The sequence below is a fragment of the Dreissena polymorpha genome, chromosome 14 (assembly GCF_020536995.1).
Source record: "Dreissena polymorpha isolate Duluth1 chromosome 14, UMN_Dpol_1.0, whole genome shotgun sequence".
Classification (NCBI taxonomy): domain Eukaryota; kingdom Metazoa; phylum Mollusca; class Bivalvia; order Myida; family Dreissenidae; genus Dreissena; species Dreissena polymorpha.
Genome location: NC_068368.1, coordinates 55,171,838 through 55,193,504, shown reverse-complemented (window position 1 = coordinate 55,193,504; position 21,667 = coordinate 55,171,838). Strand labels below are relative to the sequence as shown.

Below are 21,667 nucleotides of genomic sequence, written 5' to 3'. Positions count from 1 at the left end.
GTTATGACGGACGAGATAACCGACTCGTGTTAACGAATAATTTAACTCGCTGAGCAAGGTGAGTTATAGCTAGATGAAGAACGAGTTTTATAATGTGTTGGAACAAGACAACTAACGCACGGCGAGGACACAATCATTTAGTCAAAATTCACAGAGTTTGAGTCAAACAATCGTGAAAACGACATCTTTTCAAACACACATATACTACCACATCTGTTTCATATAAGTAATGATATCCAGTAAAGTTAACCATGTCTGGCTATGATAAGTGTTCTTTGACAACTTATCAAAGGGAGAAAACGCTCAAAAAGGTTAATCATGATTTACTCACAAAACAAGGTGGTTCCCAATACAGTATGACATACTTTTTTTTATCTGTGATCAAAATTAGAACGATTCGCTATCAATTGTGGTCCATCACATACGTGCCGTGCATTGTTTATTCATTTTATGGTGATTTTTTTTCATATCTTTAAAAAAGGCAAACAATTTGGTCAGCGACAAAACAAATTAATGTTATATAACGTGATTACTCTAAGTTTTCATACTCTTAAAAAAGGCTCGTGTCCGAAAATTCAGATACACAAAAATATTCCCATTAGTACATGTCCAAATATTTAGAGTCACAATGAATAAATACCTATTTAATCTACCGGTACGTTCATATGTTTGATTTGAATCTGTTTTATATCCAAATACTCCAATGTTGAACAAAAAGTAGCAACAAATATATTGTAGTATTAACCTTTTAAATATGTAAATTTAACTGCGTTACTACTTAAAGTTACAGGGTGAATTCATTACCTGTATCGAGTACACGAGCCTATTTACCCACTGACACCTTGCATTCGCCTGTGGTTGTATTACCGTCATCCCGTTGTAAAAAAAAACAGATATGATACGTCATACTGGTAAACTTATTAACAGGTAGTTCGTCACACGCTTGGAAGAACCTGTTGATATCCGCGCGATCTTAATTCGTGCCTTACCATGCATTGAAATCAGCGACGTTTTGCACTCTTAACTAAGATTTATATAACCACTTAAATGAAAACGGCCATACATTGCATTAAATAAAGATGTCATCTCGGACTAGGATAATACTTATCGTGTCAGTAGTGGTGGGGATACTTCTGTTCGGAGCTGGGATTCTTATAGGACATTTCGCGATTGAACAGAATGAACAGCGAGATGATGGAATGGAACATCTTCTAGATACTAAATGTTCGACAGCAACGCCGTACTCGACTTCGTATAATAAGCTGAGGTTAGTACATATGCGTATATGACAGACTTTTGGTACAAACACATTTACAACACCTAGTGTCATTGTGATGTTTCTTAAGAGTTCATTCAAAATAAAAAGTTATTTCAATGTTCGGCCTGCATATAGATGAGTTCAAATGATCGTATTGTTTAAATTATACTAGACTTCTGCTTACGCTGTTGGTTATGTGGACTGTTAGAGTGATTTTTTAGGAGATTTGGGCTTATTTTAACCCTTAACTATTTAGATACGTATTTTTACGCGTATGTAGTCCCTCAGAAAGTTTAATACAATTAAAGATCTGTCGCACTAGATTCAAGTTTTTAAGGCTTCATTCTAAACCCTTAGATACTGATGAGCAGCAAATATCATTAAACTCGCAGGCTGTTGTGGTTTTATGCTGTTTGCACATAGCCATTTTACTTTGCCTCTGAGTGGAAAAGGGTTAATGTATTTAAAAAATGCCTTAAATGCAAAGTTTAAACTATTGTGGAGCTCTGTTAAAACGACAAGAAGAAATTAATAAATATGAAAGGTGTGTCTCTATTGGGACTTGAACCTATGTCCTTTTGATTGAAAGTCTATTTCTGAAACTACTCAGTTATTTGTACTGTTACTTTGCAAAGCATTTAATACGTTTAAAACAAACTAATAGATTGTTGTAACAAAACACAGAAAATATTTCAAATAAGTCAATCGAAACGCTTTATATTGTAATCAATATCAAATAATGAATATTCATAAACGGAACTGTATTTTCATTTACAGCCCACGTCATTAGTGTTATTTTGCTCCCTGATGTGCAGTGTTCTTTCTTTTCCTTTTTGAAACAGTTAGGACAAGTTGATAACTGACATCTTTGAGTGAGTCCATTTATATTTGTGCATATACATTAAAGATATGCAATCCTTAAAAAAATATCGTAGATTACTTTATGCACCTCTTAGCTTTATTTACAAAACGTTCAATCTGTGGTGTAACCACAAGATAAGGATATTTCACAATTTGAACTTAAATTTATGTATATGTGTATTTCAGCTTATATAATTGATCGCCTCAAGAACAATAATAACATGATTTTTAAAGGGACTTGTTCACACATTATCGAAATGACAATTTTTCTTTTTTTAGTAACAGATTTAATTATATAAATACACTGCACATCAGGGAGCAAAATAACACAACTCATGTAGACTCTTGCTTAAAATACATTTTATTTCACGAGTTATTATCGATAGAAATTGATGCAAAGCGTTGCAAACGCGAAACTATTAAATAATATGCGTGGTGTTTCTTTTGTTTGCGTTATATTTTGTGCCAATACGTGGATCGCTTATATGAAGGATAAAATCATAAGCGTAATATAATTTCAAGGATGGCTGAGTAGTTTATATGGAGTACAATCAAACTCAAGAAACTCTCCAATGACAGCAATTCTTTTCCCCATCCTCTAATTTAACAACGGAACACCAAACATTAACATACACTGATCAAAATTGGAATCAACGCCGTAAAACGGTCAATGCGATGATTAAATCGGTTTGAGGGCTATCCGAAACTCACACTCACCACATATAATAAATCCTGAATAAACATCTACATTATGTTATATTTTCCTCAGTACATTTATTATTCTGTACTACGTATTATATAACAAATGCTATATTATCGGATTGTAAAACATTTCACTTGTTCAGATGTCCCTGTATTTTTATAGAGAATATATTGTACTTCATAACATTGCGTAACAATATGCATGTTTTATTATGACCTTGACTTTGATATGTGTAGAACATCTTTTGTATACTTTTGTGTACTCATGGGCATTTCTGCCCCGATGTATTTGGAAATAAATCCTAATACATCACAAATAAACAAATCTCAATTAAATTTACATATACAGACAGACAATTTAAATATGTACTCGGGAATCGAATCTGACACACATAATGTTTGTGCACTGGTGTCGTATAGATCGGAAATATGCTTAAAATATATTTTATATTTTAATTGGCGAAATCTGTTTTAAGTGGTTTAAGCCCAGATGGCGTAAAAAATATTGTTTTTTTATACCAGTGTTCTTTAGTTATTATATTTACATTTATAGATTTAAAACAGTTAATAATGATCTTTAAGAATGAGAACATACATGTTTAAAACGTCACTAACGCCATAATACGCACTTCACTCAAGCGTTCAGCACGCGCGCATGTGCAGCTAGGCAATTATTCAAAATAATTCTTTCGCACTTACGAGCAAAACATGGGAATGCATGAAAGGATTATGTTAGTGAAATGGCTTGCTACTATCGTAGCTGTGTGTTCAGCCGTTGAAGAACGGCGACAGAAAGTGAATTATGGTTTTCGACTCGATATGACGTGTGCACCTCAAACCCCGTTCAACGGGAAGACAGAGAGGTTCCGGAATAAGTAAGTCTTGCATTCCATATTGTAAATTGCTGTCAGTTGATATGGAACGCCTTGACTGTCTTATAATACTAAAACTTGTGATATTACGTCAATCTGACTGTGCATGAATGCCTGCAACCATTATATATATGCATAATCACAATATATAAATACATAATTCAAATATATACTTATAAAACATTGATATATAAAGATATAATTTTCTTATATATAGATAAAATGTAAAAGTATACAGATACGAATGTAGTATATACAGATTATCTTCCATTATATAAAGGCATTACTTCTTTATATGAAGGCAAAAGATCTTTATATGAATGCCTGTAACCTTTATATATATGCATAATCACAATATATAAATACATAATTTCAATAAATACAGATAAAGCATTAATATATAAAGATATAATTTTCTTATATATAGATATGTAATCTTCCATTATATAAAGGCATTACTTCTTTATATGAAGGCAAAAGATCTTTATATGAACATAAATTAGTATTATGTTACATGTACCACAGATTACTCCGTTAACAAACACATTCAACACGCAATCTTAACTTTGTATGGATTTATGTAATAACGTTATTATCTAAATTAAACAACTATTTAGGATCATACAAAACATTAAAATCTTTCTGTACTATAAATTTATCTTTACGTGTTGAGATTACATATTTACATAAATTAATTTAAGATTTTTAACGTATTTTTCAAATTGTATCTGCATATAAAGACGATATGTGTTTATATAATTACGATTTATGTTTATATAAAGGTATTTTGCCTTTATATAAACAAGTTATGCCCATATATAATGAGAAAAGATTCGTTATCATTATTACATAACGATTTATGTTCATATAAAGATATTTTGCCTTCATATAAAAATGTAATGCCTTTATACAATGGAAGATTATCTGTGTATAATACATTCGTATCTGCATATTTTTACATTTTATCTATATATAAGAAATTATGTCTTTATACATTAATGCTTTATCTGTATATATTCAAATTATGTATTTATATATTGTGATTATGCACATATATAATTGGTACAGGCATTCATACAATGTCAGATTGACGTAATATCACAAGTTTTGGTATTATAAGACAGTGAAGGCGTTCCATAAGTTGACCTTATCAATAACATATTAATACCGTATACTTTTTACAGATAACCATGTATATCAATTCAAAAAGATTAACATACGGAGTTAAACGTTTGTTTGTTATTTTCCTTTATTTGGAATCTGAGACAATCTCCTTTAAGAGTTCTCTTACATTAAAAGATTATGAATTGCACCTAATTTACAAGCGCCGTCGACATTTAGTTTTGCGTTTGTTAACGTCGTCTTAAAGCGTAAGAGGGATTATAAAAAATTGCGTTCGCCCGTCCTTCCGTCCGTCAGTGTGCAGTCCGTCAATCTGTCCTCAACCCTTTCGTGTTCCCTGGATAATATACCTTTTGACGAATTTTTATAAAAATCTGTGAGGCCGATTTTTGTGGGGACCTTCTACCTGATTAACTTACTAGACTCACGAAAGTGGTATGAAATTTCGATAAAGCTGCCATTTCCAGCTATTTAGTTTTTACGGAAAGATTTCGGCGTGGTATTGCAAGGAGGACCGGACACCCGCAGTTCCCGGAATATTACTCCTTCTGTCCGGTATGCTTGCCATCAACATAGTTAACATGCGCCGGTAGCGGGCCTTGCGACCGGGTTGCCGAGATAATTAGCGCGTGAACCAACCACCGTGATAAACGGACAGCCGGCTAGAAAACTACTTATCGTAACAGTGGTTACCCGGATGCGTCATGCGTATCGGACATTGTTTAATGTATATGAGTGAAAAGCTTCTCGGTAAGACGGTACACATGTTAGCCACGAAATGTTCAACATAAATTCTGCACGCGATCATTTCGGATGGTTATAGACAGAAGTACTCCTATTGAAATCGATGAGTAATTCAAAGCCAAATTAAGTGCTACGTTTTCATAGGACTAAATTCGTTGGATCGTAATTGCCCTAAACAACAAGTTGCTAAATATAGTCGACATTAGGTTCTTATGTAAGGTCAAACCCGGCTAAATCCAGACACACATCTACATTTGCACATACAAATACAAATATAATTAAGATTATTATCCCCACGTTTTCGGAGAAAAAGTGGGCATTATGTGGTTATCTCCGCCGTCCGTCCGTCTGTTCGCCCGTCATGGCCACTATCTCCTCCTACACTATTAGCACTAGAACCTTGAAACTTACATACATGGTAGCTATGAACATATGTGCGACGGTGACTGCAACGGAATTTTGATCTGAACCCTGGGTCAAAAGTTATGGGGGTTGGGGTGGGGCCGGGTCAGAGATTTTCCTGCGACCGCAAATCGAAAAGGCTCATAACTACTGTGTCCCTTCAGATATTGCTTTCATATTTGGTATGCATGTGTATCTAGACAACACCTTTCCATGCGCATACAACTTTTACCCCTGTGCCTTAACCTTGAACTTGAGGTCAGCGTTCAGGTTTCGAAATCTGCGACCGCGATTCGACAAAGGCTGATAACTACTGTGTTCCTTCAGATATTGCTTTCATATTTGGTATGCATGTGTATCTGGACAACACCTTTCCATGCGTATTAATTTGTTTACCCCTGTGCCTTAACCTTGAACTTGAGGTCAGCGTGCAGGTTTCCAAATCTGCGACCGTGATTCGAAAAAGGCTCATAACTACTATGTCCCTTCAGATATTGCTTTTATATTTGGTATGCATGTGTATCTGGACAACACCTTTCCATGCGCATACAATTGTTGACCCCTGTGACCTTGACCTTGAACTTGAGGTCAGCGTTCAGGTTTCGAAATCTGCGACCGCGATTCGAAAAAGGCTCATACCGACTGTGTCCCTTCAGATATTGCTTTTATATTTGGTACGCATGTGTATCTGGACAATACCTTTTCATGCGCATGAAATTTTTGAACTTGGGTCCGCGTTCAGGTTTCGAAATCTGCGACCGCGATTCAATGAAAGCTCATAACGTCCGTGTCCCTTCAGATCTTGCTTTCATATTGGTACGCATGTGAATCTGGACAAGACCTTTCCATGCGCATAAAATGTTTGACCCCTGTGACCTTGACCTTGAACTTAAGGTCCGCGTTTAGATTTTGAAATCTATTATGTGGTTATCTCCGCCGTCTGTCCGTCCGTCCTGGCCACTATCTCCTCCTACACTATTAGCACTAGAACCTTGAAACTTACACACATGGTAGCTATGAGCATATGTGCGACAGTTCACTATTTGAAGTTTTTATCTGACCCTGGGTCAAAAGTTATGGGGGTTGGGGTGGGGCCGGGTCAGATATTTTCACTCATTTTTTAATGTTATTTTACATTAACTTCTTCATTTCTACACCGATTTACTTCAAATTTACTGAACATCTCTTATGACAATACGGTCAATCTCAACTATGCATGGCCCCATAACCAAACCTGAGGCGCCCCTGGGTCAAACCTGCGGCGTGGGGATACGCGTCGGCCTCTGCCGCGTCATTTCTAGTTGTTTATAGTACATAAAGTAAACTGTTGATCTTTTGATTTTAACAATTGAAACGCGCCCTTCTTAATCCCCGCTGCTAAGTTATTAATGATTTTGCAATATTTCTAATTACATACGTTTTGCATTGCGTAACAATAATGGTTCTATGTATGTGCCGGTATGTGTACATACAAAGATCTCATATATATTTATATTATACAACTTATCGATATTTTTTTAACCAGAGGTGTAAGAATAGGCAAAAAACACATGTTATATCTTGTTCTGAAAATATTAAGGACATTGTTTGAAAAAAAGAAATAGAACATTATAATAATATGTACGTGTTTTCTTCGACTTGCAATAAGGATCATGGCTACTTCACTTCGGTTAATAACTAAATGTCAATATCTACTGAGGGACTGTCGGTCATTATTTGCTGATCGTGCATCGTATATTTTGAGTTTGTACTTTCATTTAAAGATTTTCGAAATGTAAAATTTATGCACATATTTAATAAAGAACATTGCAAAGAGAACATCATGGAGCGGAATAACATTAATGACGTTCAGGCATGCTGAAAATACATGTTTGCTTATGAGTATTGATTATAAGAAATTGACAAAAAATAAATCATTACAAATGTGAAACGACTTGATAATTTAGAGCGCGTCGGTTGTTTTCGTGAAGTTTTTTATGTGGATTGCTTATAAAAAATTCAAAATTCATGCAGTTAAGTTAAAGCTGGAATGAAAATGCTTGAACGAACAGAATAACTGTGATTGCTCAGTGGTTAAGGCTTTTTGGTTTTTAATCCAAAGGTCAGTGGGTCTAGCGCTGGTGAGTAAGCATTTGTCTTTTTTCTTTCATAAATTCTATCCTTGTTCAAAAACTATTTACTGATTACACTTATCAATTTAAACAATTAATGAAGAAGTTCAAAAAACAAGTATGTGAACAAGTCTCGTCAAGGCAGTTGTGTTGGTACGTGCTTTGTTTCGGAAAGTTCCGGTTCAAATTTAGGTTTGTTTTTACAACAGCATTTTAAAAATGAAGCTTTGAAATAAACCAGACGCAAGTATTGTTGTGACAGCAGGATGTGAAACTAAATTCCACGAGATTTATTGAATGTATATTTTTTACACTGCACACAAGTAACTTGCTTAATTGGCGTCGCACTGAAGTGCGGCGCCTCGTATGTAATACTTTTTTTCGCTTATGGGAGGAGAAGTTATTTTACGGATCAAGGAATATATTTTTGTTGCTGACAATTTACACAAAAATCACCTCTATGCAAGATATTCTGAAATATCTTGCATAGAGGTGATTTTTTGTGTAAATTAGTGTAAATAAGTAGTGCATTTGTGCCTTTTACATTTACTACAACATTTATTGCCACTAATGCAGAGCTAATTCTTTTAATTAATAACTGATCACAGGGACTGGGCAATAATAAAAGATCACAGGGACTGGGAAAATACGCGAACCGGTGAAATTTTCTGGTTTTGTATAAAAACAAAACATAATCAAAATATATTTATATTGTGGTTTTTCTAACAATAGCGCAGACTTTTGCTGTTGGAGTTTTGGTTAACGCGTATTTTCTTCAATTTTACAAGACGACAGCGATTACACGGTTTATTGCTTTATTGATAACCGTTACACTACAGTCACTTATTAATATCTTAGTTAGAAGGTTTTCAAGCGGTTCCGTAGTGAAGTGGTTACACGCTCGCTTCACATGTGAGAGGCCCAAGGTTCGAGCCCCAGTAGAATAAAAGTATTTTATATGTGTTCTACGTTAACTTTTTGTTTTGATGTAGACATTTTAGTTTAAATAAATATGCTGTTTTATTATAACCAGTTTTTGTTTTTATTATGCCCATGAAATATATGTGTGAGAGGGTGTGGGGGGGGGGGGGGTCGTAAACACATTTAAACTTTTACAGTGTTTTCATATCAATGAGTACTCAACCCCTATAATAAATGAGCAACGTAAGAATAAGTTCAGAATCATCTCCCCTTGAAGTTGAGAACAATATTAAATTACGCTTACAAGATGAAGCAGATTTTTTTAAACCTACACAGTTCTGTTCCAGTAATGAAAACTGCACACGGATGCCAGTAAAAAAAAGGAAACCAATGTTTATAAAATTAACTATGAAATATTTGGGGGTAACAACACAAAATCATAGACAATGGTTATTTGGGGGTTATAACACAACATCATAGATAATGGTTATTTGGGAGTCATAACACAAAATCATAGATAATGGTTATACCAGTATCTTTTTCTATTTTCTTTAAAATAATCGGCCGATATATTAATATTTACAGTAGAAAAAATCGCTCCATGTAACTTCATTGAGTGCCTTTTACACTAAAATTCCCGACGCCCTTTGATGCTTTGCATCAATACTTATCTTGTATATAACAAGGAATAGATCTTACTTAATACACGCCTACATTGCATAGAATCTGAACAAACTGTCGAGTATCCGTCAAGTTTAAAACAGGCACTCTATAACGCACTGTTTCAGGTACCTGGAGAAATGCATAGCCGCCACGTGTCGAAACGGCGACTGCCTCAACGCTGACCTACCGCGCACCTACATTGCGTACCATCTGAACGGACGGACAATCAATATCGACGGAAAGCTCGATGATCCGGCCTGGGTGGATGTACCCTGGACAGACAGCTTCACTGGTATGTTATATGGTAGACTTCTCTGTGAGGTATCATTCTCTATATTTAGCTTAGTAGATTAATGCTCAAAAGGTTAATGTCAATATTTGAAAGTTAATACGGTATTGCACCGTGAGCCAGTGGAGCTCTTTGTTTGCCAGTGTAATGTTGTCGAGCGAAGAATTCCTGGAAATCATAAGTGCATCTTAAGCGTGGACCATTTGTAGTTTGTTCAGAATTTGATAAGTCGTAGGCACACCGCTTAGCAGAAAGTTACAGTGGTCCGATGTAGGCATAACAAGAGAATTTACCACGGTTTTTGGTTGAATCAATGGTAATATATTGTGTGATATGACATATTGGTCGTAACTGGTCATATCGTGGTATCTACCATTCCTTATATATAACATCATCGTGGTTATACGTATTTTGCAAGTCGGAAAATGAATAAACAAAATGAAGTTGGAAATGTTGTTAATTAAGCGTTAGACCGATCATTAAGGTTTTGGAACTGGTTTGCGATTCGAATGATAACAACATAAATTATTTACTGCCATAAGCATTCAAATATGTACCATTTTAAGTATGTGTTTATCATTTTTTGCTTATCAATTAATACTGAATGTATATGGTTAAGATAAAATAAAAGTCACTGCATCAAGCTGCTTTTTCAGACATCCGCGGTCCCTCCTTCCCAGCCCCTTACTTTGACACTAAGGTCAAGGTCAGATGGGACAATGAGCGTCTTTACGTGGGTGCCCGGATGCAGGAGACGGACTTCTGGGGCACGTACCGACAGGATGAGGATCCGGGTAAGGCGTCATTATGAGCCGCGCTCTGTGAAAATGGCGCCAAATGCATGTGCGTAAAGTTTCGTTTCAGTTTAGCATGTGCAGTCAGGTATAAAATGTTCCGACTTAACTAGATTTTTCGTTAAGAAGAGACATTTTTTAAGTGAAAAAAAACCACATACAAGCGGAAAGGATCGTCCCTGATAAGCCTGTTTGGACTGCATAGGCTAATCTGGGACGACACTTAACGCCCATGCTTTTAGTCCAGTCTTCACAGAGTAAGGGTCCTATGCAAGGTTTACGTTATATGAACAAAAATATCGTAACTGAGGGTAGGTTTTGTAGCGTACAGACTATACGGGGACCAAGATGTACATATTGAATTATGTTATCGAAACTTTGGTGAACCAAACCAATTCAATTGAATTTCGTACAGGAATAATTATGCTTACAACAATGTGCACTATCATTTTTGTTGACGTTCTTGTTTGAAAACGTTGATGCTATGCAAATAACATATTCTTGTTGTTGTTTTTTTAATGTGATCTTATAATTGTGGTAATATTACTTTTTTAGTTTGGAGGGAAAACGCATTTGAGGTACGTATCCTATTACACTTTCACAATTATACAAATGCTTATTCGTTAATAATTTTTTTCATAAATTAACGCAAAAGGGACATTTTGCAATAACATATACACATAGTTATATGAAGACCTACAATAAAATACATGTTTATTATTAACCACATAGTCTAATGCTTGAACTTCTTTTTCTTAAAGGTGTACGCCGTTCCAGACGGCAGTTTACATAAGTAAGTTTCATTAAACATGTTTACACTCATTATTGGTAAACGTGTAGAAATCATATAGCCTGCAATCCAGTGTAACTGAATAGATGTATGTAGCAAATCCTTATTATTTTGACCGATTTGATGCACTGACGGGCGGTGTATATTTTATCAGTTTAACTGAATATGCAACGTCATTAAGAACACTAGTATCTTAATTAACTCGTTAGAAAAGTGATCTTTCAAAAATATGAATATGTATGTATAATTTGATGTTCCTTGTATTTGATAATGTAACAAAAAGTCCCACTTTGTAAAAAAAGGCCTTTTTTACTGACATATTCTGTCAAATCCACCTTCGTGAACTTTCAAAACACACTTTAAATATATATGTTTTAATTATCGCATCGTAATCAAAATATGCTTTCTTTACTGGACTATCGTTCATATTTGTTTGATATTAGCATCACTCAAGATAATGTAGAGTCATACTCAAGTAGTTCCATAAGGCCCACCATATCCCACATTTCAGCTACAAGGAGATGCAGATAAGTGTACGGAACGTCAGCTGGGACCTAATGCTTAGAAAGGCGTACATGGACAACCCGTGCAAGAATGACAGTGCCGTGTCCGTGTGGGATAGCCAAATGGTCAAGGCCACGTACACGGACGGCGGGATTAACGACCCTACCAAGAAAGGTAAGCATTCTTTTTTGCAGTGTATTGTTTTAAGGAAACAACGAAATCATAAAATGTAAATATATTTTGCATCTGCTAATCTAACGAATTGCTATTTGACAAATAGAAATGCGGAGTTGTTTTGCTTCAAATTCCCTTCGCATGTAAGTTTGCATCACAATTGTCATATCCATGTTATTAAAAAAAATGTGTTTAAAGATGAATACATTATCAATTTTGATTTTACACTGCTGTACCAGCAATTCAGTAAATGCTTATCTTTATCATCCCTCGAAGTCCGTTACCAAAGTGCCAGTATGTTGATTTACAATGTCTTGACAGCATCCTTTATTAATACGATGTCATATCATTTCAACGCGTTCAGTTGTTTGGTTTACCTTCTGTATTGTTTTTCTGTCGAAAGCTACCAGCGCTTTGATTCATCATAATAGGTGTAAGAGTCTTAACCCGCCTTTCCTTCCCAGGTACTTTCTGGAGCGCGGAGATGTCGTTTTCCTTCGCAGCCCTGGCCGAGAACACGACCCGGACCATGCCTACCCCGGCCAATGGCGAGGCTTGGTTCTTTATATTTGCGAGGTAAAACATTCATTTAAAACAATACAAAAGCCTCGTTCTTAAAAAACTGGGCGTAATGCAGGAGCGTAACGTGTCGTCCCAGATTAGCATGTGCAGTCCTCAAAGGCTTATCTGGGACGAACATTTCCGCTTTCGTGAAATTGTTTGTGTAAAGGAAATATCATCTTAACGAAAATCTCGTTTAGCCAGAAAGTGTCGTCCCTGCCTATACAGGCTAATCTGGCACGACACTTTACGCACGCGCACTCAACCCATTTTTCTTACAATGATGTTCATATAATGTCGTTTAACATGTGCTTTTGTATGATAAAAAAATATGTTTTACCAATAAACGAGTATCTACGATTGTTTTGACATCGAAGAAAGATTTTAATATTTACTATTAGCGAATAAATTTATGAGGACAGCATTCTCGGGTGATGTTTGGGACGACGCCGTAAAGTGTTAGTTGATTATTTGTTGTAGAGATATTTAAGTATTCGATCGAAAACTTTCAGACTGTTATATTTACGAAAAGAATACATGTGCAACAAATTCGCTCAGTTTGGTTGCTTTGCCAATTACGTTATAGACCTTTCAGACATGTGCACAGTTTTAATTAACTTTGTATGTAGTAGATAAACACTCTAATCACGAACTTAATTCACGCATGCTTTTCAGATCATGACAACGAAGCCCCCCCCCCCCTCCTACAAAAAATAAAAAATAAAAATATGTGTGAACTTAAAATGTGTTGGCTTTTGTTTAAGCAGCTAAAAGGTGAGGTTTCTTTTTCAGACCGGAGTACAAGTTCAAAATAGTGAATGGACAATATGTAAAGGTACGTTTGAATATCGCTTTGTAACTTACAATATGCCAGCTAAGCCAAGATTTGATAAACTATTTATAAATAAAACGCTAAGAAAGCGTTTGTATAAGGCAGTTTAATGCAATATTAACGTTCTCCGAAATAGATGCATTCAACTTCAAATGTATATGTTTCATAACAATGACAATTCATTAATCATCTTCATAAGGTTATTAGTTGTATGTCATTCAAGGATTTCGTACTCCAATCCTGTTTATTTTAGTCGCAGCAAAAACCGTGAAAAAACTTGCGCATATGCGTTAAGCATAGTTTTCCCAGTTACGAATAACGAGACACATAATCAGAATCTCATTTGCTGTTCCTTAGGACCCGGATGCACCGACCGAGTGGTGGAGCTGGGCGAACATGGGCGCCGTCAACCTTCACCTCCCTAGCAGGTATGAGGTCGTGTTAAGAACTTAGGTTCGCATCCGATATTTACATATGAGTATCTTTCTGGGAAAACTGGGCTAAAAGCATGTGCGTAAAGTTAATTAACTTTTTTAATCCGTGACAATAAGTTGAAAATTCTCATTTTGACAAAATGTGAACAAGGCTTTTAAAACCGGTTATTGATGGACCATGCTTCTTTCAACCAGATTCGGCCTCGTGCAGTTCCTACGGAACAGGGGCGCAAACGACGAGTTTTTCTACGACAGATGGCACATCTACCGGGCCCTCTTTGATGTCTTCGAGGCCGAACACGTGAGTATGGCTAGGGTGATGTTATTTCAATATGGGCCGCGCTCTGAAAAAACTGGGTTAAATGTACACGTGTAAAGTGTCGTCCCAGATTAGCCTTTGTAATATGCACAAGCTAATCAGGGACAACACTTTCCGCTTACATGCAATTTTGTTCGTAAATAGGTAGTTTCTTCTGAACGAAAATCTAATGTAGGCGGCAAGTGTTGTCCCTGAAAAGCCTATGTGTACTGCACAGGCTTATATGGGACAAAACTATACGCACATGTATTGAACCTTTTCACAGAGCAAAATTCATAATCATTTAAGAGTTGAGTGTTTGTTGCTTAAAAATAGTTCGCTGAAAAATTAAGAATTCACATGTTAATATTTATATGTTATCGTACTTTTTTGTTGTTGTAACAACATTATAAAAACTAGTCGATCATTAGCCACTTAGCTCCAGTAAATGTCTAAAACTCCGGCTTAAAATCTCTGGTAAGTGTACAGTTTACTCCAAATCAAAACCCACGAAATACTTATTTGTTCTGGATTTCCAATAAGAAGAAACATCCTTTAAACGAAAAATACCTCAGAATGGAAGACTGTACAAGCTTATTTTGGACGACACTTTATGCACACGCATTATGCCCCGTTTTCCTAAAACGAAGCTCATATCAACATTTCTACACTTCAGCGTTTCAAGGCGGTCAATGGTATGTTTATCGGCGACATAAACCTGCTTGACGTGCCACCTAAAACGCTGGCGTCGGATTGCGTCACCGCCAAAGTTACGTCGGACGGTGCAGATTTTGACGTCGAGGTGAAATCACTGGCAAGGCCGAGCCTACCCACAGGCCACATACGAGCGGACAGATACGTCTGGTTCATGTAGATTTAAACGGACATCGATAGCATTTGCTTATATTGAAAAGAAACGTTTTACCCACCGATTTATTCTTTCACATGAAAAAACTCAGTCTTATTTTGTATATGGCTTTACGATCAATTGGACTTGCTAATAAGATGGGTTGAAATTACAAAATGTCAGCATAATAATTGTTTGATAAAATAATAGTGTTCTATTAATCAAACGATCAGTATTAAGTATATACGTGCCTAGGGATACATTAAAGTTACTTGTTAAACTAGAAATAATTACATGTATGCTTGTTACTTATGGGTCATAATTTTGTAGTCAATATCATTATGATACATACAAGACAAGAGTGCACTGTTACTGTCTCCCGCGAAGCAGCTCGTCTAAGTTATCATACAATGAAAAAATTCTTCACAATGGCGACCTACTAGTATGTAAAAGACCGAGCCAGTCCGATTGAGATAGCTCGATTTTTCTAATCGGCATACCTCGCTGATTATCATTGATAAAGGTAAAGGAAGCTCAGCTATAAATAGGACAGCATATTCTGGGGAAATATTTAATAATAAATTGAAAACGTTAATTTTAAATCAGTTATATTCAATCCATTATATGTTTATAGATCAATACTATGCATTTTCTGTACTGTATTTGACATTTGTCGTTATTCTGTAAATAAATTGCGAATGAAAACGTGTATAATTAACGTTTAACGCGATCATCAGTGTAAAGAAAACGAATTATTTCGAACCTGACATTTGTTAACGTTGAAGCGAGTATGGTATATAAACAGCATAATAGCCGTGCGATATATATGAAACTCGCTCTTATGCGTGCTCTCACATTTTGCATATTTAATAATCTTTTCAAACAGAAATTAAGGTAGCGCACCCCTAATGATTTCCCGCGATTGCTTCGAAGGTTGAAGAGCCTAATATTAGGTGCCGTAGCCTTGTGGTTAAGGCGATAAACTTGAAATCTTTTGAGATATTCCCGCGCAGGTTCGAATCCTGCCGACGACGTATTCTTTTTTGAGACGCGTTTTATTTCTTTTCTAACGTAATTTGATTTAATATGGCCTATAAGCTATGTTTATTGTTAAATATGTTGCAATTTGTATGCACATTCTTCAATTTTTAAAATTAACACAACGTTATGGCTAAATTGGGTGATTTACTGCTGAAAATACGAACCATGCATGTTACATTTTTATTTTTATTTCAAAAAGTAAACGGTAAATCTGTCTATTTCTTGGTATTTTCGCTGTATATATACACTGTATCTATAAAAACTAAGTTCAAAATATTACTTAAATGATACTATTTTGAATTTTATTTTTTTAACAAACCCAATTTCAACTTGCCTGAAACCACTTACATTTCATGGCGCTCTTCCATAGATAACAAGTTATAAAAAATAAATGTCTGTAAAAAAAACTTTTTTCATCTTGTTTTAACTTTAAAAGCCACCTCCCACATAAACGAATCCATATGACGAAGCCTGGCGAAAAGGGTAAATTTATGAATTTTAGCGAATTCTTGTCGAAATTGTTTGAACATGTGTTGCATTGTGTAATATTATAACGAAAGGTGAACGTAGAGGAACTATTTGATGCGAATAATTTACGAAGTGTGACCAACAGTTACTGCAATTCGCTAGAAAGCGTTAGGTCGCGCAAATAAAATTCGTACTTTCGGTTAGCGATTAGGAGCTTTTAAGAGCGTAAAGATACGAATGTAAGCGCAACCTTCGCATACTTGCGCATACCGCCGAATATTTCCGAAACGGTGTTTCTGCATCCGGGCGTTTTGAAATAGACTAACTTTTGTCCGATATATTTGTATCGTTTGTCATGATTATATTTAAGGTGTATGTTCAAGTCTTCCGTAGTCTTTATTTGACATGGTTGTACTATTATGTTAGTACTGAAGTGTAGGTTTTCTGTTCACTGTATTTGTTTCTTTAATATCATTGTAAATGCACGCATGTCGATTACGCCTGAGATGTTTTCATTATGTACTCAGTATAGTAAAAACTTTGTCAGTGAGATTATGTAGATATTCACTGTATTTGTTATTTTTTATGGTATGTATGCATGAAGTCTTTTTCATTAAAGATTTTGCGTAAATTTCGTGTCTTCCTGTTACTATTACTTCCCTTTATAAGGCCAATACAAAAACAACAATATTCTTTACTAATTTATTCCACTAATATGTTAGGCCACGACTTTTATATTTCTTGGTTTACAAAACCGCCGACCCTAATTTTTGGAAAATGGGAAAAAAAATAAAATCGGAAAATCGTCTTTTTTTTATATATTTTATTCCCGACCGCACTGAAAAACGAGCGAAACGAGAAAAAAAACCGATCCGGTTTGAGTACGGTTGCGAATAAAATCAAGTAAGTACAATCAACGATTGGTTCACATATATTACAGAGATCGGGATATTTTTCAATGTGACACAGTATGTACCAGTCCTTTTATGGGCACTTCTCAATATTTATTTAATTACAGACAATAGGAAAATCAGCGTCAGTAAAATGTCGACCGCATCAAAATTTATTTCCGAGTCTGTGACGCAACTATATTGTTTAACATGTTTATTATATTAAACATACCCGATATTATAGTAGATAAAAAGTATTACCTTGCAATTTGATAATTAGTATAAATAATCCAATAAAACACTGCCATTATTTACGATATATGTGTTTAGGAATTTTGTAAACACGTCCGCCATAGTTTATAGGAACTGTACAGAAAGTTTGGAAATCGGAACAAATCGGTATATCTCGGAAAATCATTGATAAATGTATTTGTCGTTTTAATGCTTAGGGCCGAGTAATTTCGGCAAATCGGAACTCAACTTGCGTATTAAAAATACTAGCTCAATTAACCGTTAAACTCCGCCTCCGTTCTCTGCAAAAGATTCGAAGGCGGAGCTATGCACGTGCTATTATTAAATTGGAGGATTGCAATTGAGAAACAAACGCACGATTGGTTCGGCATGTTGATTGCTAGACAAAGGAAGCCAATTTTGTCGGCGCGAAATTTGTCGCTTTATTGCTTCAGACAGCAAGCGGCTTTCCTTTGATGACGTCAAACTGTCAATTCACACAGACTGCACATTTTCGGAAGACTTTAACTGGCTCCTTGTTTACAATTCCAGTAAAAACACTTGCTAACATTAAACTTTGGATTAAATTATCAAAATAAAGCAAAAGCCAAGTTGACAAATATGATTGTATTAATTCGCGTCAGTTTAATAAAGACGTGTTGCGTTGTAAATCAACGAGTTTTCATGACAACAACAACTTTAACAAACATTACCGCGACGACGCGGGGATCGATCTACCTCGATTTTTTCATGGACGATGTCATAAGTCCAATAAGAGCAAACACATACTTTGTGTATGAGTAGTTTATCTTATATAAGATTTATGCAACGGGCATCGCATTGCGTAATGGTGCGCATCGAATTACGGAAATGAAGCGCAGTTTTTCGTTTTAATGGGAGAAGAACGCATGTCATTTAATGGAGTGTTTAAAATTGCCTGATGTTACAAAAGGTGCTTTTAGGTGACTCATTTCATTTGAAGATAGAGATGTGTTTCATTGCATAATTAGATTTTTCGTCTCTGTGTTAAGGTTATAAAAGATATGATGTCTTTGTTCTGATGTTATTAGTATTAACTTATTTTTCCAATGTTTTTTTTTTTTTTTTTTTTCGACCGCCCGATGGACCATTTTCAAAATTATTTTTGTAAACCAATAAAAAAAAAAGTCGTGGCCTTACACTTTATTTCAATCTCTAATGTGGCACCATCCTGTCTCGCCATGTCAAACATCCCGCTGGAGAGTTGACCCAATGCTTCAGAGTGTTTCTCACAATCGTGCCTTTTTTGGTTGCTGTGTTGTGGACCCTGATATTGACATTCCTGGTATCCTTCAAGTTGCGACCTCTTCTTCATTCCCCATTAACCAGATCGCCTCTTCTATCATCATGGTCAACCAGTGCATTCTGCATGGTGGGGTACCTGATCCTCATCAAGTTGTGGAGAATGCAGCATGTCTTTACAATCAGCCTTACTGTGGATGGGCTGTGGTTCATCTTTGCGAGAAGTATCTGAAATTACAGATGACCAGTATTGTTATGTGTTAAAAGTTAACGTGAACATCTCTTTTATAAATGAAATTGTGTTTTGAAAAAGGGTATTGCACTTAAGTTCCGCTATTAAGACCACTGCGAAGATTAAAAACAATTATGTGGTTTTTGACAATATTCAAGTCCCAAATGGTTAATTAATGAAGGAAATGGTCCGATATTAAGACCACTCCGCTATTGAGACCACTATTTTGCCTGGTCTTAATAGCGGAACTTTACTGTACCTGGAATCGGTTGGCCCAAATCCCAAATGCATTTTCTGATACTCTCCTAGCCCTGGATAACCGGTAGTTCAGGATTCTTTCGTCTCTTGTCAGGACTCATGTCCAGAGGGTTCTGCATGTTCTCGCTAAAGCTGAAAGCGTCATCTCCAACCAAGAAATAGGGCATTTCGACGGTGTCATTTGGAAAGGGCTGTGGGTCTGGAAATCCAATGGAACCATCCTGCACCATCTCCAGAAATTCTGATTCATTATAAATCTTGGCATCTCCACTTGAACCGTATCCTGAAAATACAAAAGGATAAGAAATTGTCAGTATACATCTGTACATTGAAAATAGAACTAAATGTATATAATTTATGTAATTACAAAATAATGCAGTTAAATTTATGTAGACTTATACTCATCACCCAGATCACACCATAGGAACTTGTAGTCCGAGTCAACAATGGCCAGTAAGATGATGCTGAAGAATCCCTTATAATTATAATATAAGGAACCAGAGCTGGTAGGCTTTCTGATAGCCATGTGCTTGCCATCCATAGCAGCAACGCAATTTGGAAAGTTCCAATTCTTGAGGAAACCATCAGCCAGTTGTCTCCATTCTTCAGGTGTTGAGGGGGCTGTCATAACCTCATCAATATATTCTTCACATATAGCATGACACACGTCTCTGACCATTACATAGAGGGTATTTCAGCGACCCGCCAGGAATACCGCATGTCTGAGTACTTGACACCAGAAACCAGATGACGTAGTGTGGCAGTTAACTTGAGCCCTGGATCCAAGGGCTCCCTGTACCGAGTGTGTTGCTTCACGAGGCGATGACGAACCCTTCCCAAATGTCATCGTACATTTCAGTAGACATGCGGAGGAATTTCTTAAATGTTCCAGGATCTTCTCTTCTGAGCTCAACCATGAGCTGATCATAGATGCCAAATTGGCGCCGTCTCCCGGGATGCAGCCATGGTCTTCTCCAGATATTACGTGCTCTGGCTCCTCTTCTCCACCTTAGTCGGCCTCTGAGAAACCGGTGTATGTTTAGTTGTTGCTGGACTACTTCTTGATTGGCCCTATCAGCAACATACTGCAGTTTCAGGCGTTGTATATCTTCCATTTTGACGAAATAATGATACCTTCAACATTATATATATGAAATATAGGCATATATCTGCACAAACTACTAAAACAATTAGGAGCGCTATTATTCGGATGGTTTCGCATAGATTCGCTTATCGTAGTTACCTTTCGGATTGATTCTTATATTTATATTTTATACCTTATATTTGATCGAGAATGTAACCCGCCTCCCAGTTTCGCTGAATGGGTCAAGTTTCCCACGGGTACTACTTCCCCGTACCCATTTTTTGGCATAATTTTTGTACCCAAAATTTTCGTACCCATTTTTTTTCGTAGCCTTAATTTTCGTACCCACATACACAATTATGGTGATGTAGATAAACTTAAATTGATGCTTTTATATCCATCCTCTTCAAAAGCATCGTCACACCAGTACTGTCAGTACTTTGATTTATTTTACCAATGGTTTCTTCGCATGCCCGAAGTTATTTTTGTGTTCCCCCTCTGTTTCGTCGTAATATTGTACAGTGTTATTATTGTTGCTTATACATTTACATGTAACATCTGCACTGTATTTTAATGTATACTCGTATAACAGTTACACAATTATTTTTTCTAAAGAATTATTTTTGTTAGGCCTTCACATTCATCCGTACATACTGATCTATTGAATGAGGAGTGCAAAATAAAATTGTCCATAAACTTTATCCGTACATAATGATGAATTAAATGAGGATAGCATTTTAAAATTGTCAATTCACTATCAAAGTTTATGTAATTAAATAAATGTACCATAACGCCTTGGTTTGTTATTGATGCCTGAAACATTCCTATGGGTGCTTGTATTGTTGGAAAAATTCCCATGCTGATACATAAGGGTCTATCACTCCGGCATTTATACAAATAAGCAAAATGCAACACACACATTGTTAATGTATAACACAATAGAGGTCAGACAGAAGAGAGCCAATAGACCCCCAAGCCTCCAGGCAACCCTTCAGAAGACTGT

At 36.0% G+C, this 21,667-nt stretch overlaps 2 protein-coding genes and 1 long non-coding RNA gene across 5 annotated transcripts in view; 1 reads left to right on the top strand and 2 right to left on the bottom strand.

Moving 5' to 3' along the window:
- The window catches only part of LOC127857135 (uncharacterized), a 118,719-nt gene extending 103,416 nt beyond the window's left edge, over window positions 1-15,303 (top strand). The window contains exons 1-11 of one of the 3 annotated variants that reach the window (XM_052393503.1): window positions 948-1,267; window positions 9,782-9,948; window positions 10,602-10,739; window positions 11,295-11,317; window positions 11,501-11,532; window positions 12,041-12,207; window positions 12,672-12,783; window positions 13,561-13,603; window positions 13,958-14,028; window positions 14,230-14,335; window positions 15,009-15,303. In XM_052393503.1, the coding sequence (XP_052249463.1) occupies window positions 1,080-1,267; window positions 9,782-9,948; window positions 10,602-10,739; window positions 11,295-11,317; window positions 11,501-11,532; window positions 12,041-12,207; window positions 12,672-12,783; window positions 13,561-13,603; window positions 13,958-14,028; window positions 14,230-14,335; window positions 15,009-15,206 (1,245 nt within the window). In that variant the 5' untranslated portion in view covers window positions 948-1,079 and the 3' untranslated portion in view covers window positions 15,207-15,303. Of the gene's footprint in view, window positions 1-947; window positions 1,268-9,781; window positions 9,949-10,601; window positions 10,740-11,294; window positions 11,318-11,500; window positions 11,533-12,040; window positions 12,208-12,671; window positions 12,784-13,560; window positions 13,604-13,957; window positions 14,029-14,229; window positions 14,336-15,008 lie in introns of those variants that run through there. The other 2 variants (XM_052393504.1, XM_052393505.1) reach the window with 2 other exon arrangements.
- The window catches only part of LOC127857130 (WD repeat-containing and planar cell polarity effector protein fritz homolog), a 124,917-nt gene that overhangs the window by 51,420 nt on the left and 51,830 nt on the right, over window positions 1-21,667 (bottom strand). The window lies entirely within an intron of this gene.
- LOC127857137 (uncharacterized) lies at window positions 18,882-19,894 on the bottom strand. Its single transcript, XR_008038348.1, has 2 exons — window positions 19,582-19,894; window positions 18,882-19,318 (listed from the first exon to the last, which is right to left on the bottom strand). It is a non-coding gene; the product is annotated as an uncharacterized LOC127857137 (long non-coding RNA).